This window comes from Apus apus, chromosome 10 (genome assembly GCF_020740795.1).
Source record: "Apus apus isolate bApuApu2 chromosome 10, bApuApu2.pri.cur, whole genome shotgun sequence".
Classification (NCBI taxonomy): domain Eukaryota; kingdom Metazoa; phylum Chordata; class Aves; order Apodiformes; family Apodidae; genus Apus; species Apus apus.
This window is the reverse complement of record NC_067291.1, coordinates 18,277,779-18,294,123: the sequence shown is the minus strand read 5'-3', so window position 1 is coordinate 18,294,123 and position 16,345 is coordinate 18,277,779. Positions and strand designations below refer to the sequence as shown.

General features: G+C 39.7%; 2 protein-coding genes across 8 annotated transcripts in view; both read left to right on the top strand.

Annotated features, from left to right (window-relative positions):
• Nucleotides 1–29: 29 nt before the first annotated feature.
• Nucleotides 30–14,794, top strand: LINS1 (lines homolog 1). Of its 4 annotated transcripts, none has more exons than XM_051628278.1 (8): nucleotides 30–62; nucleotides 2,382–2,551; nucleotides 3,827–4,364; nucleotides 4,459–4,548; nucleotides 4,818–4,959; nucleotides 5,208–5,798; nucleotides 9,922–10,102; nucleotides 11,076–12,480. In XM_051628278.1, the coding sequence occupies exons 3-8, from the start codon at nucleotides 3,957–3,959 to the stop codon at nucleotides 11,968–11,970; spliced, it is 2,307 nt and encodes a 768-aa protein (XP_051484238.1). In that variant the 5' UTR covers nucleotides 30–62; nucleotides 2,382–2,551; nucleotides 3,827–3,956; the 3' UTR covers nucleotides 11,971–12,480. The 4 variants fall into 4 exon arrangements, 3 of the variants coding, with proteins under 3 accessions (XP_051484238.1, XP_051484237.1, XP_051484236.1); XR_007890410.1 differs by lacking the exon at nucleotides 30–62 and adding an exon at nucleotides 14,715–14,794 and having other exon boundaries at nucleotides 412–2,551; nucleotides 11,076–12,166; XM_051628277.1 differs by lacking the exon at nucleotides 30–62 and adding an exon at nucleotides 412–733 and having other exon boundaries at nucleotides 2,396–2,551.
• CERS3 (ceramide synthase 3) overlaps nucleotides 11,074–16,345 on the top strand; it is a 52,071-nt gene continuing 46,799 nt past the window's right edge. The window contains exon 1 of one of the 4 annotated variants that reach the window (XM_051628282.1): nucleotides 11,074–11,143. Coding sequence is in view for 1 of the 4 variants with exons in the window: in XM_051628279.1 (XP_051484239.1) it covers nucleotides 14,854–14,858 (5 nt within the window). In the remaining 3 variants the exon portion in view is untranslated. Of the gene's footprint in view, nucleotides 11,144–11,956; nucleotides 11,988–14,785; nucleotides 14,859–16,345 lie in introns of those variants that run through there. The other 3 variants (XM_051628283.1, XM_051628281.1, XM_051628279.1) reach the window with 3 other exon arrangements.

The following is a 16,345-nucleotide window of genomic DNA, read 5'->3' as shown; positions in this document are numbered from 1 at the left end:
GCGGTTCCGGCATTTTGACGGAGGGGAGCGGGGCCTTACGGCGGCCGGCCCGCCGGGGGCGGGTGAGTCGCGGCGGTTGCCTGGCAGCGGTTGCTGGGCAACCGGGTGGGACGGGGCGGGGCCGCCGGGAGGGGGCGGGGCCGCGGCGGCGGCGGGAGGGCTGAGGGGGCACCGGGCTGAGGGGAGCCGGGCCCGGGGGGCCCCGGGCTGAGGCGAGTCGGGAGGTGGGCGGGTCAGGCGGGCTGGGGGGCCCGGAGCTGGCCTGGGGGGCGCGGGGCCGCGCCGGCTGGGGGGCGGGAGGAGGCGCGGAGGCCTTGGCTGGCCTTGGTGCCGGCGGGCGGGGGTCGCGCGGGCCGCCGGGGCCTCCAGGAGGAGGGCGGGGAGGGCGGTGCGGGCTCTCCTCCCCGTGAGGCGGGACGGTCGCCTTTAGCGCGGTCTGGCTGCCGGTAACGCCGGGCTGGTGTTTCTAAGCGCGGGTCGGAGGCACGAAAAGGGGCCAGGGAGGCCGGGCTGGGTCTGCCTGGCCCTGTCTCTGCTGCCCAGAGGTGCCTGCAGAGGAGCAGAGCGGGCACCTGGCGTGCTTGGGTGTGAGTGACCGGCTGGGGCCTCTCGCAGCAGAGGTTATTTGCAACATCTCGAAGGAAATCACGTTATTTTAGAGCGGTTTACAGTGTTTCACCACTTATCAGGAGCATATTCTTTATAGAGAGATGAGCCTATGAAGTCACTGCAGGTACCAACAGTCCAAAGTCTGTTTCTTAAATGATTCAACCACTGCGTTGTAAGGAGATGCAGATCCTTCAGATTCATACCCAAAACTGCCTGACTGGGGTTTAATTTTGCTTTTGTCTGATTAAGTTTTTAAATGAAAATAGTGGGTTTTTTTTTATTAGTTTGTTTTCTCACAGTTGCTACTCATGCAATTAACATTTAATAGTGTACATAGAACAGGGAAAGACTAATACATGGACTTGCCAATAGCTTTTTCTAATCATGCCTCTTCACTAAGATCTCTGAGTAACTGTGTGTCACTGTAAGCCATTTGTGTTATTTAAAGTAAAATGTCATCTCAGCAACGTTAGTGCAGTCAAATCAATGCTGTCAACAACTTTGTGCTAAATTAAGAATCTCACTTTGTAAAAATATGCATAGAAATGTCCTTTGATTTAGGATATTCTGGAGGCATTTGAAACCACTTAAATTTCACTTTCTTGGTCCTTAAACCTTACAGGCTTCAGCTGCCACCTGAGTTCTCATCTCCAGCTCTTTCTTTCATATTCCATCATGTTTCTTCTCTCATTCTGTTTGCAGCTCCAGCTGACTGTAGTTTTGATTTCAAAGCCTAACTAAAGTGGTCATGGAAATTTGTGATTTTTTTATGGTTTTCCTTTCTGTCTTTTGTCCCTGGTCAGGCTCTCTCAAGGTTTTTAGAACTGTTTCCTGTTTATTCAGAAAGCTGACTTTGTGAGGCATTACCTTAATTTGTTTTTTGATGCTGTCAGAAATAACTCAAATAAATAATACAGTTAAGGGCTGAAATTTGTAATTTCTTGTGTATGAATATGATTGCTTTTTTTTACTCTTCAGGTTTGAGCTTTTCACTGTGCTTTCATACCGTGTCTGAAACAAATGTAGTCATTGTCTGACATTTTTTCCCCCTTCTTTGAAGTAAATTTCTTATAAATAAGTCCCCTCACCTTTCATTTCCTTTAAGGATTTCTACTCATGGTCATCGCATGTTAGACATAAATGTTTTTGTAAATTCTTGTGCAAATTAATGGTATAATTTAAATGTAGTATGGTAGGATCAGGGAAGCACAACCAATATCTTGTGGTGAAGGTAAAGGCTCTTAGTTCATGTCCCAGTGGAGTTCTAAATCTCTTCTGCCTTAAAAACTGTGCTGTATTTTATGAATTTCTGCATGAGAGATCTGTTCATTTCCCATGTAGGATGATAGTTCAAGTTGATCTTGAATACAAGTAAATGTGTTGAGATAATTTTACTTTATTAGGTATTAATTCAGGAACAAATTAAACTCAAAGATAGGAACAATAGCTATATAAAATATTCAGTGATTTCTAAAGAAATTTTATGAGGTTTCAGGTCATAAATTTCCACCTTGAGTAGAATTCCAAATAGATTCTGCAAATGAAGGAGGAATTCACTGTCTGAAGCATCAGATTTATTCTTAACATTGAAAATGCAGAAGAGGGGAAAGGATGGAGGAAGGTTCTTAGCTCCATCAGGTGGGGGTTAGGTGAGGAACATACTGTGATATTTTGGACTTGCCAGGTCAGCCAGTGCTGAGTTCTCAAAAATACCACACTAAAGTGAACTGCAGATCACTCCCTGCAGGCATCTTCTTATTCTCTAATTTTAGATTCTCTTCTGAAGGAAATACTGCCCAATGTTGGAAAAAATGAGGACTCTTGGTAGCATATATTGGGCTACCCCTAAACCTTTGTGGCTTTGGGAGCCATGTGCAACTGGCATGTAGATGATCTTCAGAATTTCTTACTGGCTGGAAGACTGAGCTGTTTTCTTCTATTGGTAAGAAAGGGGAAATGTAACAGTTAAATAAAAGCCAACTACAGACAGATGGGTTCAGGAGTCTACCTGGAAGTCTGTGGGGCTGATCATGCCAGACCTAAAGCATGCGTAAAGCAAATTCCTGTAAAGAATGTAAGTCCCACTTCTAAGATCACAGTAGATAAAGCTAATGAGTTTGGTTGGTTTTCTTTACTTAAAAGAGTTCTGGTTAGACAACATGTTAAAACTGACCTAAAAAGATTAATATTACAAACTAACCTCACTGGTGGGTGAAAAAGAAGCCCTGATATTTTTAAGTATATCCTGCTTATTTTCTGGAGAGATAAAATATCTGTCTAGCCAGCTCCACAGTGGTTACAAGGTTTGTGGGTGTTCAGGTGCTGACACTTTAAAAAGATTTGAATCCTTAATAGCTCCACTCTCTAAGCCATAGTGAATGTTCCAGTGTTGTGACTGAAAGATGTTCTATCAACATGGTCATCAAGATTTTTATTTCTTGTATAGATGTCCTGAGTATGGCTAAGTATTTATTTTTATTAGCTCTTAATAAGTTTTACACTTTTTAAGTATTTTTTTTAGTTTTAAACTTCTCAGTCTCTGGGCCCTTGAGACCAGCCCTGTGGTGTTGTTGATCCTTTGTGTTTTCTGAAACTGTTTTGAGTTTCAAGATGTAGGTGCTTAGACTAAGAACTGTGCACGTAAAGGAATTACTCGGACCTCCTTATTAAGAGCCCTGTTCTCCCCTCCTATGTAGTCACACTGCTCACCCTGAGCCCTTGTGCAGCAGAAGGCAAGTTCTGTCCTTTGGTTTCCTTTTTTTGAGAGGCGTTGCTGTGTCCAGCCTTAGTGGAGCAATAAATGTTGCCAGTTCAGATGAAAATGTGCAGGTGAAACTTTGTGCCTGTTTTTCGAGGAATCTGTCACAAAAGCAATGAGGCTTTAGTAGTTCTAACAATGTAGAGAAAGATTTGATCCAAGTTAGCGTCCTTCAGAAGTAGATCCTAATAACACTCAGCTTTGGTTTTGTTAGTTGAGCAAATTAGTGTTAGTGGCAGTGATACAATGCTGGAAATGTAAACTTTTTAATGGCATGATAATTCTTTTATCACTTTAATGTCTCACTGGGACAGTTCTGTGCAACTATCACACTTTTTTTGAACAGTGAATTTATTTTTAAATAAATTTAATAATGATAGTATTAACTCTAAAAATGTGTGTTGTTCTTTTGTATCTTTCTAGTTGTCTGTCCAGTAACAGCAAAATATTTGTTTTTAGGTAACTTAGAAGACAAATGCCTAATTTCATTTCTCTTACTGGAAAAAAATCACTTCAAAGCTGATTTGCAGTGACCAAGGATAGTCACTGAAGACATACAGCATTTTTTGGAGCACTGAATGTTCTCACAATGAAGATCTCTCTTCTGCAGCAGATGTATAAGGATGTACTGGTAGGCATTCCACTAGCAAAGGAAAGCCATCATTATAGCTCTTTGCTTAATCTGTGTGTTGAGCTGTCACCAGAAGGAGATGAAGCATGTCCTCCAATACATCTGCCATCTACTAGTGGTGTTCTTAGGAGCCACCAGGAAACTGACATGTCAGAAGTGGCTGTCCCTACAGCAGATGATATATCACATAGCTTTGCAAACATGAACCCCTCATTCTGTCCACGAGAAGTGATGCTGCTTCAGTTAACCTTGATCAAGATGATGGTTGATAAAGCAGAGACCCAGGAAATTGAATTCAGTATGAGGCAGAAGTACTGTGAAATCTTTATCCTCCTTCTGAAGGAGGCAAAAATTGACTCAAAATTGGTAAGTTTTTATAAACTTTTGAAAGACTTTTGGGAAAGGAGGAACAAAATAAAGGATCATGTCTTTGATACTTTTTCTTTCTATACACCTGCAGATTTGCCTGCTCTGTAGCTATGATCAGCTGTTGTCTCATATGGCTTCGAAAAGTTTAGCATCTCTTGTGTATTTCCAGCTGAAGGAAGAGGTGAGTATAGCATCACTTTTCACAGCTAAAAAAATGAGTTAGTGAATTACAGATCATTTCTGCTGCTTGCATGTGTGACTTCATGTTTATAAGTAGAGGCCTATATACTTAAAGGCGCTGGACAAATATATTGTTCCTTTCCTACTTGTGTTCTGTCTATGCCTACGCTTGAATCTGATGAATGTATAATTATAAATCATTATATTATGATTTAATTTGCAGAGCAATTGTAAAGAACATGTGATTGTTGTTTTAACTCCTTTTCTTAGAACACGTTAAATGTCACCTGGCTCGACTTCAGTTTGAAGACTCTTTCAGAATTCCCTGTAAAAGCCCGGGTAGCAGGATGTCTGTGGACTCTTACAACTATTATCAAGGACATACTGAAAGACCAAGTTTTACCCAAAGCAGGTACTGTAGAAATGTTGTGGTGGTATCGATATACGAGTACCCACTAGGGGGAGAAATGTTACTTGTAATCTCATCTACAGTGGCTTGTCTGAAGAACACTTTTTTTTTTTTCCCTTATAACGAGGTTGGCAAAGTACTGTTAAAAATGAAGTGGCTTAAACGTGCTTTAAAACTGAGAATAGTCACAATCACCTGCTTTCTGCTTGTTTGATGATTTAGGTGACTGTAACCTTTTCTTGTTGCTGTAGGTATTTTGCAGAAGTTGTTGGCTCCTCTTGATGCTGTCCTTGAAGGATTTTATAATTTCATTCTGTTCCATCGTTTTGACAGTCACCACTATACTTCACCTTATTCTGAAGCTGCAAACAATTTGATCAGTTTTGTAGATCTACTTGAAGAACTTTTGGCTTCCAGAATTGAATTAGAAATACCTCTTAGGTGCCAGAGAGTATTGTTTTTGAAAATTTCTTATGTTCTGAACCTCATTAGCTCATCAGTTCACTATTTAATCAAGAAGAAGTTCATTATGTTCCTTAAAAAATGTGTCCTTTGCAAGTCTAGAGAAGATGCTAAAAGTGGATCACTGCTCTCACAAAACCCACCTTTACATGAAGATATGCTGGAGCTGAGTAATGCTGTTCTGGAAGTGATGAATTTGACTTGGCTCAATCAGATCCCACTGGGTGGAAAGACCAGCTGCTTCGGGGGCGGGGATGCTCCTCCTGGAGGTGATGCTCAGCGTGGGTCTGACCAAACTGTTCTCAGAGCCTTAAGTCTGGTTGTGCTTAAAGCACTGGAATTCAAGTTTCAGAACTCTGCTGCAGAAGCTGAAATCAAAGGTAATAGTTTTTGTTTTCTTTTGTTCATTACAGAATTGCAGGATCACAGAGTGGTCGGGGTTGGAAGGGACCTCAGGAGATTGAGTCCAACCCCTCTGCCAGAGCAGGACCACCTGGGGCAGGTCACACAGAGGTGCATCCAGATGGGTCTTGAAAGTCTCCAGAGAGGGAGACTCCACAACCTCTCTGGGCAGCCTGTCCCAGTGCTGCATCACCCTCACAGTAAACAAGTTTTGCTCATGTTGAGGTAGAACTTCCTGTGTTCTAGTTTGTATCCATTGCCCCTTGTCCTGTCACAGGGCACAACTGAAAAGAGATTGGCCCCTCTTTCTTGACGCTCTTCAGCTGTTTATATACATTAATAAGATCCCCTCTCAGGCTTCTCTGAACTAAACAGCCCCAGGTCTCTGAGCCTTTCCTCATCAGAGGAAGAGGTGTTCCAGTCCCTTCATCATCCTAGTAGCCTCTGTTGGAATTTCTCAATTAAGTCCCTATCCCTCTTGAACTGGGGAGTCCAGAACTGGACACAGTAAAGCAGCAAGACTGGATACATTAAGCAGCAAGAGTTTAAAATATTTCTGATTTTGTAGTCACAGCTCATTAAGTTTGCAAACAGAATTCAGCTGAGTCAGTGGTGGCAGGAGGGAGGAAAGAGAAGACCAACCCAAGAAACCTGCTATCACTGTGTCCTATCTAATTAGCTGTCTGCTTGCATTTTATCCTCTCCTTAGCCCTGCAATGTAGGGGGCTTGAAACAGCTGCATTTGGGATTGAAAACTTTTCCTGTGAAGAGCATGTGTTAATAGCAGAAATAATTAAGCCAGCTTGGGTTTTCTCCAGTTGGAAAAGCAAAGCCCATAGCACAAGCATCTACTCTGTTCAGGGTGGGTAACTAAAAGGAGCTGCAGGTAGCACTCCTGTTTTCTGATGTGGAGGTAGAGCTTTAGTGCCTTAAACAAGGTAAGTACATAGACATTATTGTCAGATAAATAATGTCATAGGGCAAAACCAGCAGTAGAAGAAATGGCAAAAATAATGAAGCTGTAAAGTAAGAGACAGGAAAATTGTGGGAGTTGGCAGAGTATAGTTGTTGTATTCTTCATCTTGACTTACAGGTCTAGTCCTTTGAATTAGTAGGTGTTGGGCATACTTCTCACCCCTGCTCACTTGACTGTGTTTGCTCTGTTGAACAGATGAATCATACAAGTAAAAGAGCAGATCCGTCTCTTGTGCTAGGGCAGTGCCACAAGGCAGGCAGTGGGATGACAAGGGAATGCTGTGGAACTTGCATTCCTGATGGGAGAGGATGCATTGCCATATCATGCTGGTAGCCAGTTAGTAGCTTCTCCTATTCTATAGTGAGGAGGTGGCATGAGGCTTTTTGCCTGAGAGCTGTTCCTGGAATCCCATCTTCCCACTTTTCAAATTCTGAGAGCCACATGATGCACGTCTTCTGTGATTCTGTGGCTCTTGAAGTTCAGTAAGGCCCCAGCTGGGACAATCCCAAGCACAAAGAGAGGCTGGGCAGCAAATGGCTTGAGAACAGCCTTGAGGAGAAGGACTTAGGGGTGTTGGTTGATGAGAAGCTCACCATGAGCTGGCAATGTGTCCTTGCAGCTCAGAAAGCCAAGGATGCCCTGGGCTGCATCAAAAGCAGCATTGCCAGCAGGTCAAGGGAGGGGTTTCTCCCCCTCTGCTCTGCTCTTGTGAGGTCCCCCTGCAGTGCTGTGTCCAGTTCTGGAGTCTCCAGCACAAGGATACTTCCTCTTGGAGCAACTCCAGAGGACACCACAAAGATAATGAGAGGGCTGGAGCATCTCTCCTATGAAGATGGGCTGAGAGAGTTGGGGTTGTTCAGCCTGTAGGGGAGAAGGCTCTGGAGAGACCTGAGAGTGCCTGAAGGTGGCCTGCAGGAAAACTGGAGAGGGACTTTTTACCAGAGTGTGTAGTGATAGGATGAGGGATAATGGCTTCAAACTGAAAGAGGGGAGATTTAGATTGGATATTAGGAAGAAGTTATTCATGATGAAGGTGGTGGGACACTGGCCCAGGTTGCCCAGAGAAGCTGTGGCTGCCCCATCCCTGGAAGTGTGCAAGGCCAGGTTGAATAGGGCTTGGAGCAACCTGATCTAGTGGGAGTTGTCACTGTCCATTCAGTGTGGGGTATGTGATCTTTGAAGTACCTTCCAAACCAAACCAGTCTTTAAGACAGAATCTGACACTTTTTGTGATGCCTGTTGCATTCTCAGAGTTTTCTAAGTATTGTAGAGAATATTTTGCTTATGATCAACCTTCTGAAAAATGTATAGAGACTGAGATTGTCTAAGAACAAGTGAACAGAAAAATGTAGGTTAAATCTATTTTAGAAGTTGCTATGAAAACGCTTTCTTGAAGAAAAAAAAATCCCCTTTTCCAGATTCATGACAAAAATGACTTCTTTAATTAGATTCAACTACCACAACTGTCAAGAGGAAGTTTAGGTTGAAAGCAATAATGCTTTTATTTTAGTGACTTGAAATTTAAGTGGTTAAAACAAGCACCAAAGTGCTTTAATATGCTAACCTCCCTTCCAGGAAGCTATTTGATCTTATATTTTTTTTATTAACGTGAAATACAGTGACTTAAATTAATTTAAGTTTTGAGAGCCATTTCCAAATAGCTTTGATTTCTAGGAAGGAATTTCAGTCTGAATAGTAACGATTAATAATAAAGACAATTTGCTGTTCCTCTTATTTTCAAAGAGGAAAAGCAAATTTTATAGTCAAATACTAAAGAAAACCACATAAAGAGGGTTTTGTAAGTAAAATGGATCCCTCTGTTGCAGGAAATTTTTCAAAAGCAATGATCACTGTTTATATAAATGATTCAAGTGTGCTCCTCAAGCCATAGTGTACTTCCAGGAGCATTAGAGTTCCTACTGAAGGAGTACCTCTGGGGTAAAGATATGTCACTACATCTTTCCTGCTTCCTGAGCATGGGATGTATGCAGCATTACATGAAAAACTGGTACCAGTGCCATACAACATAGTGTATACTACTTGTACATAGCACATAGTATATTATGTCATTAGTATTTAAGAAGTAAGTCTCTTGAATTAAGGGAAAGAGTCTGGCATATGAACACAAACTTATTTTTATTTTTTATATTTTATTTTTTACTGCAAAAAAAGGCATTATTTTGGAGGTGTTTTTCCCATCCAGGAAAATGGATCCCATGCAGTGTTTATAATATTTGCAGGAAAAACACTGCTTACATGAATCCTTTCAGCAAGGTTTTGAGGCCATCTCATGAAGGTACCTTTATTCCAAGTCTCTGTCTACTTGAAAACATCATCTATGAAGAATTTATTTTTATAAAGAATATAGCTATACTACAAGCTTCTTACTTTGTGTGATTGTAGAAATGACAAATTATTTCAGTCAACTTGAGATCACTGCAGTTAATTTCTACAGTGAATTGCACTGGGGGGGGCGTTTAGCTTCTATCCCATGAAAACATTGCAATTCCCTTATTATTTCATATAGGAAGACCTTGATTTGATGCCATTGGCTTGATGACAATTCACCTTTCTTTATTTTTTGTTGTACCAATGAAGCTACTTAATTGGGGAGCAAAAGGGAAGTGTAAATCCACGCTGTGTAGGTATAGGCACATTTTGGTAAGGTTCCTGATACATGCAAATTTTGGTGGTGTAATCTGGCTCATTAGTCTGCAAATTGAGGTGTGAGAGCATTCGTCTTGGTGTACCCAAAATTTCTAGGTCACTTGTGATGATTCTTGCTTGAGCTCCAAGGAAATAAAGAATGCTGTTAGGTGACTGGATTGTCCTTAGATTTTATCTGTCTGGCAGGGGAAGTCCTGTGTCTAATGAGGAAATTAATTTTCTGCAAGTTACTTAACCTTGACATGTTTAGAGTTCAATATGATAGACATTGATATTGAATTTAAGGTTAGGTAAGTGCTTATGGTTTTCTGCAAAATATTTATTTCTTTGGTACCAACAATCAGTTGAGCAAAGGAATTATACCTCCATTCATAAACTGCTATGCACTGTTAATTTAAAAAAACTACAAAAAATGTATAACAAAGTTCATGGTCAATTGTGTTTGTTTTTATTTTCAGGAGACTTTCAGAGTTCCATGTCCCATCTGTTGGTGTTCTGGAGAAGTCATCTGAAGTCTTCCCCACAGTCTCACCCCATTGTACATCACTGTGAATGGCTCTCCTTGGTTTTCATAGAGCAAGATGATGATATGTGGGAAGCTGCTAAAGCTTTGCTACTCATTTATTTAAATATTAATAGGTTAGTGTGCATTTTATTTGACAGAACAATGAAGAAATGTAATTTAATGAGGTTATTGTGATTTACATATTGTGATTTCTATTGATGAGTTTGGTGTAAAGAAAAAATATATTTAATAATTGAAAAAACCCCAAACCTCAGGACATTGTAATAATGTGTGATATAAGAGCAGTTAACTCTGCTAATAATTTGATCAAGTGTTTTTTGGGTTGAAGTGAGGGAGTTGTGCAACAGTTTCATATTGAATACTTTATCCTGTGGTTCAGAACAATAGACTTCACAGTCTAAAATAGTGGTTAGACACAGATAAAAGGCAAGACTGTTTCCTTTCATCACTGAGAGTTTGACAAGAATGGGTTATTATAATTAAGCTTCAAGAATTCAGAGACTTTTGACAAAATAGCCACATAAGGTTTGGATCCATGTTAATTTGAGCTAGGTGGTAAAACCTGTTGTTGCTGAGAGCTGAAGTGTGTTCTTCAATAACCTGTCCTGGACATTCAGTGCTTCATTGTGAATACAAGATTCCTAAGTTATGAAAGGTCTCACAAACTTCCAATGTGAAGACATCACAAGGAGTTCCTTAGATACACACAATTCTTCTTGGACACCGAAATAAAAGTTGGCTGCTCTTTTCCAGTGTGCTTAGCATCCTGAAAGTTCATCTGTGTTCAGGTTTGCAAAAATATTAAAAACCAGTTCATGTATTTTCAGCAATTTTGTTTGTTCCAGAATGTTTTCTGAGGAGGAGTTCTGTTCAAGGACGCCTGGTTTAAGTGCTTTGGCTTCTGAAACTATCTGATCTCCTAGCCCCACATGCCTTTATTCTTTTTCATTCTAATATAAAAACTTCTCTTTTAGTTTTTACTTTTTGACAAATTGAGTAAGAGCAAGAATACAATTTTCTGGACTGGTTTTTAAAAACCCTGTAAACTTCCACTGAACTTAATCCATTTCATGACTTATTTTTCAGGTTACAGCAGGATGTTGCTGATAACTTAAGACAAAAAGAAGAAACCTGGAGCTTCCTTACACATGCAGGTGGATATAATCCTCACTGTATCTTTTTGTTTTTTCTAGAAAAAATTGCATTTGATTCCACAGTACTTCTAGATTTTTTGATTTCCTCAGAAACTTGCTTTCTGGAGTACTTGGTGAGGTACTTAAAGCTTCTTAGAAAAGACTGGCATCAGTTTGTAAGTGTCTGTGACCGTTTTGATACCAAGCATGGCACATCTCAATCAATTCCTTCTGTCAAGCCAACCTATCAAGAAAAGCAAAGCTGTGTGACTGGTGAGAGTTTGCAAAATGCATGTGAACAAGAACCACAGACTCTGGAATCTTTGGCTTCTTCTCAGAACTGCTTAGTGTTTAGAATAGAACAGGGTGATAACGAAATTGCAGAGTCTAACCAGTCTAACTCATTGATATGCACTGATAATACTTCTCTGCCGGGATCTCTTCAAAGCCTTGTTAATTATGACAGCTCAGAAGACTCTGAATTTGAATCAGATGGAGAGAAGTGCTTGGTAAACACAAAGCAGGTGCCTTTAAATAATCAAGGTGAAGCAAGGATGAAGGAAACTGGTTGCAGCTACACAGACGATAAAAGGAATACAGTCAAGTCTGAGCTGTTGCCCCTGAAACAAAAAGCATCTCATACCTCATCCTGTTTGACTTGTGTGGTCTCTTCAGATAACATTGCTCCCCTAAGAATAATGCTTTACAAATCAACAAAATGTTTGGAAGAACTGCAAGAAGCTATTTCTAGATTGCAGAGAAGAAATCTTTTCCCATATAATCCATCTGCATTGTTGAAACTACTGAGCCATATTGAGAAGATCAGTAAGAACCCGAATCCCCAGTGATCCAAAGAAGTGTTGTAGTGAGTTTTTTAACTAGTACCCTGGAGAACTTTTCTCTGAGATTGACTTCCAAAGCTTGTGCCTCTTGCATTTGTCAGTGTATTTAAGCTGAAACAGGATGAATATGTTTTTGGTTGACACCTTAAAAGTCTGCAGTTGTATTCATTGATATGACCTTAGGGTCCTGGGCTTATTCATGGTATGTATGTCATTGCATTTATCTAAGGATTATTGTTAGGTATTCAGAATTTGATAATAAATGACTAATGTGAAAGCTTATCAACAATCTATGGTACTTAAAGTATTGTCAGTTACACTTAATGTAATTACCAGATTGGCAGAGATTCATGGCCTACAATGCAGTTAATGCAACACTTGATTGCTTAGAGGTTGAGCTAAATAAAATATTTTAGTTTGGGGCAGTTTTGGTGATGCTCTAAGTGGACATTCAGATGTGCTCTACCACTATCACAATAATCCAGGCTCTGCTTTTCTTGGCTGAAGTGCTTAACTGATGTCTAGGCTGTACTTTTTTTAGCTTTTACTGTTTGCCTCATTTAATCAGCAGTGTTCTAATTTCAGTAGAAATTGAGCTTAGTTTTTCTTAATATTCTAGGGTTTATCCCTTTAATTAAAAGGAAAGGTAGATGTGGGACTAATGCATCCATTGCCTAACTATAGAATATTTTAGTAGAGCATTATATCTAAAACCAGGATTATGTAATGGAAAAGTGGAATTCCAACAGAATTCCTTGCATCCCATACATATTTTATATAAGTATAGAATATGTACCTAATCAATGTGTTGAATCAGAAACAGATAACTAGAAATTGCCTGCAGTGCAATGAGTTGGATACTGAGTTTAAATTCTTATGCTTAGATCTTCTATTAGATCTAATTTGAGTAACCTGAAAAATGTCTAAGACTTTGCCTGGGGAGAGTTACTTCAGGAAGAGGATCCAAACCAAGGTGTGCACTTAGGAAGCCCAGTGTTGGTGCATTTAATGGCAGCTTGTAATGGTTTTACAAGGGCTAGGCAGTGGGAAAATACTGATGAGAGGGACTGCTATAAACATCTCGGACCTCATTGGGCCTGTAAGAAGCAGCTTTCCTTTTAAGATCATCTCTGGAATGTATGTGCTCAATTCTGATTGAGAACCAAGTAAGAGCTGCCTTTGTTTTAAATGGTTATTCAGTTTTATGTTAAAATAGGCACTGAGTTAAGACAGTCTCTAGACTCTGACCCTCAGATCTCTGTGACCATTTTCTAGATTAGTCTTGAGTTCTGAAGAGGTAAGTCAACAGTATTGGGAGGGGAAGACAATGAAATCAAGTTTATGGGATAATTGATCTGGAAATGACAGTGCTCTCCAGCAACACTGAATGGTATGAACTCTGAGACAGGAAGGTTTGAACCTCAGTCTTGCACTTTCAAGGTGACAGTTGTAATCACTTGGCAGTGATATAGGAAGGAGTGATCCTCTTCAGTGGCATCCTGTGCATTCGTTGTGCTTTGGTTTCTCCCTGAGAACTTCTGTTAATGAGAGTGGGTGAGAATATCGACAAATGAAAACTTGCCCGTTCATGCTTCTAGTTACTTTAGTTAAAAACTGAGCTGTGCTGGGCAGAAGAATGCCTGGTTTCTCTTATGGTGTGAACTTGGTTAAGCTCTAGAAGCTGAGTTGCTAATTTTTGTTAGGACTGAAATGACCCTGGACACATTCAAAGATGCAACTGGAGACAACTTGAGAACTTTTCAGTTCAAACCAGGGAAGTGCCTTATGTGAGGCAGTTGAGCAAGAGTTTTTCAAGATCACAATTTTAAACATGGGTAGGTACTTATATTCCTGTGAAATCCTTTCCACTAGTCACTTCTCATCTAACCTTTGCTGACTAGTTTATTTTAATTGAGTAACAGGATTGTTGTCACTGAAAATGTTATTGTTCAGCATTTCTTGATCTATATTTTGCCAGTTGGAAATGTCTAAATTAGAATAGTATTTCTCAGACTGATAAGATGAGCAGGGTGGGAAAGGTAGAATGGGGACATAATTTCAGTTTTGTTAAGTGTTAGTCATGTTGTTTCTCAGTGATTGCTACAACTATAATCTTTCTTGAACTAAATGTTTAGATATCTCAGAACAATGTGTAGAATTTAGCAAGAAGTGCAGGAGCCTTAATTTTTGATTTTTGAATACAGCAAATCCAATTCCAGTCCAACTGTATTTAATTCTTACAGGCATAAAGTTGATTGTGTTCCCAGCTGGTTATTAGTAGTGATCATTCCCACATGTTTTGCTTCCCAGAAAGCCATTGTTTTAATTCTCAGAATGTTATAGTGGTAAGAATGAGTAAATGTGATTTGTATCTGGCAACTAGATACCTTAATGTGTTGATATTTCACCATTTATGAACTGTAGGACCTGAGGTGGAGTAAAACCATGGCTATGCTCAAAAGGTCTAGCACCAAGAAAACTCCTGACAGAAGAATTTGTATTTTAATCCATTGCTGAGTATATAAGGTGGTGTGGTTTGGGTCTGTTTGGGTTTTTTGTGGCTTGAATTTTTCCTATATAAAATCTTCAGGCAGAGATATTTCATTTGCTAGAGCAAATGAACTCAAGTGCTGGACCTATTACCAATATTAAACTAGAACTTAGAAAGTAGGTCAGTTGTTACTAAGAGGGTTGGTGTGCTTTACCTTTGGGTATTGATATCTAACAACTTTTCTTGTATTATTTCAAAGCAAAATACAGAACAGCCCAGTTGAGCTGTCTGGAGACGGTTTTCTATCTGAGGACTGATCCCGAAGTGTCCACAGTCTCCATTTATATCTACACAGTTTTAAGGAGTTTACCTTCAACAGTATAATAAATTATGCTTTAATGAGGTAAGCAGTTAGCACTAGAAGTTACCTACAGGATGTGCTATTTTTTATAAAGAGTATTTTTGAACTTGAATATTTGTAGAGCTTGGTTGGAATTACAGCTGAATCCAGGTGGTTCCATGCTTGTGATTCTGCAAACTGGATATCCTCCAATATTTTTGACTGCTTTCCATTCTTGTTTTAAGACTTGTATTACAAGTTTTAATCCTGTAATACAAGAATAAAAACCAACTTTGAGAATTTCTATACTCTTGTAAAGCTGCCTGTTCCTTGGTTTATGACTGCAGGTTAAGCATTATTTGTATTTCTTGAAAATTCAATCTGGGATGGTGTCTGAAGTCAGTATCAAGTATTTAGCAAAGCCTTTCTGTGTCAGTAGAAGTGAAAATACTGTGGTCACTACAAATTTACATCTGTGTATTTTCCATCAAAGAATTATCCAAATGAATTTGCAAGTTCTTATATTTTGTACAACTCTTCTAAGCTACCTGCTTCACTCTGAAATCCTGTTAGAAGCCAATTATATGTGTCAGAGTGGATGATGGGCTGTCTTCAGCTGTCACTAGCTCAGCAGCAGGCAGGATCTGGACTTGGTTGAGAAACATCTCAGGGCTTCAAGCTTTTCCAAGTCATTTTGTTTCAAAATGTTGTGCAAATGAGTTTATTGCTGGTAACTGTCAGAGACACTCTTTAATAGACAAGCTGCCTTGCTGCTGTTCACATGCAGCAAGGAAGGAAGAAATACAACAATATATTTTGTGGCAAAAACCTTGCATGGAGAATTACAATGTCCTTAGTTATATCAATTATTTCTGCTTCCTCCTCTTCTTATCTGTGCTGCAAAACATGAGCTTTGTCAGTCAGCTGTGTCCTTTCAGGGGGAAGATTTGAAAAAAAACAGTGAAATATTCAGAAAAGTAGCACATAAAACCCCAAAAGTACTTGCACTTCTGAATGTTGGCTTTCTTAAAAGATTGTAGGGAAGGTTTGTATGTACATATCCTGGAACTGCGTCATGAGTTCTACCTGCTAATTGTAGTTATCCAGGAATCTGCCCCATCTCATCCTGGTACTAGAGAGTTCAAACCTGGAAGATTTTCTGTGGAGCTTCAAAGAGCTTCCAAATGTTCATGGCTACTTTGAAGGAACTAATAGCTACATAGAAAACAAAAAGATTTTGAAGCCTGTTGTGCAAAACAGCATGTACTGATTAAGTAAAAACAGGTTAGTTGTCAAATGACAAAACCCTGCTTGTGTATTTCAACATTCACAATGTTTCTTTGCTTGTTAGCTTCAAATATAAAATTCAGGCATTTGTCAGCTCTTACAGTAACTTTGTTTCTACATGCCTTAAATATCTATTTTATGCAGGATTTAACTGAAACAAATTAATGCTTTCTGGAAACTTACCTTCAGTACTTGGCTACCTTGATATGATTTATATTCTTCAAGAAAATCACGTGTGAAATGGTGTTTTTCTTCTGCTGACA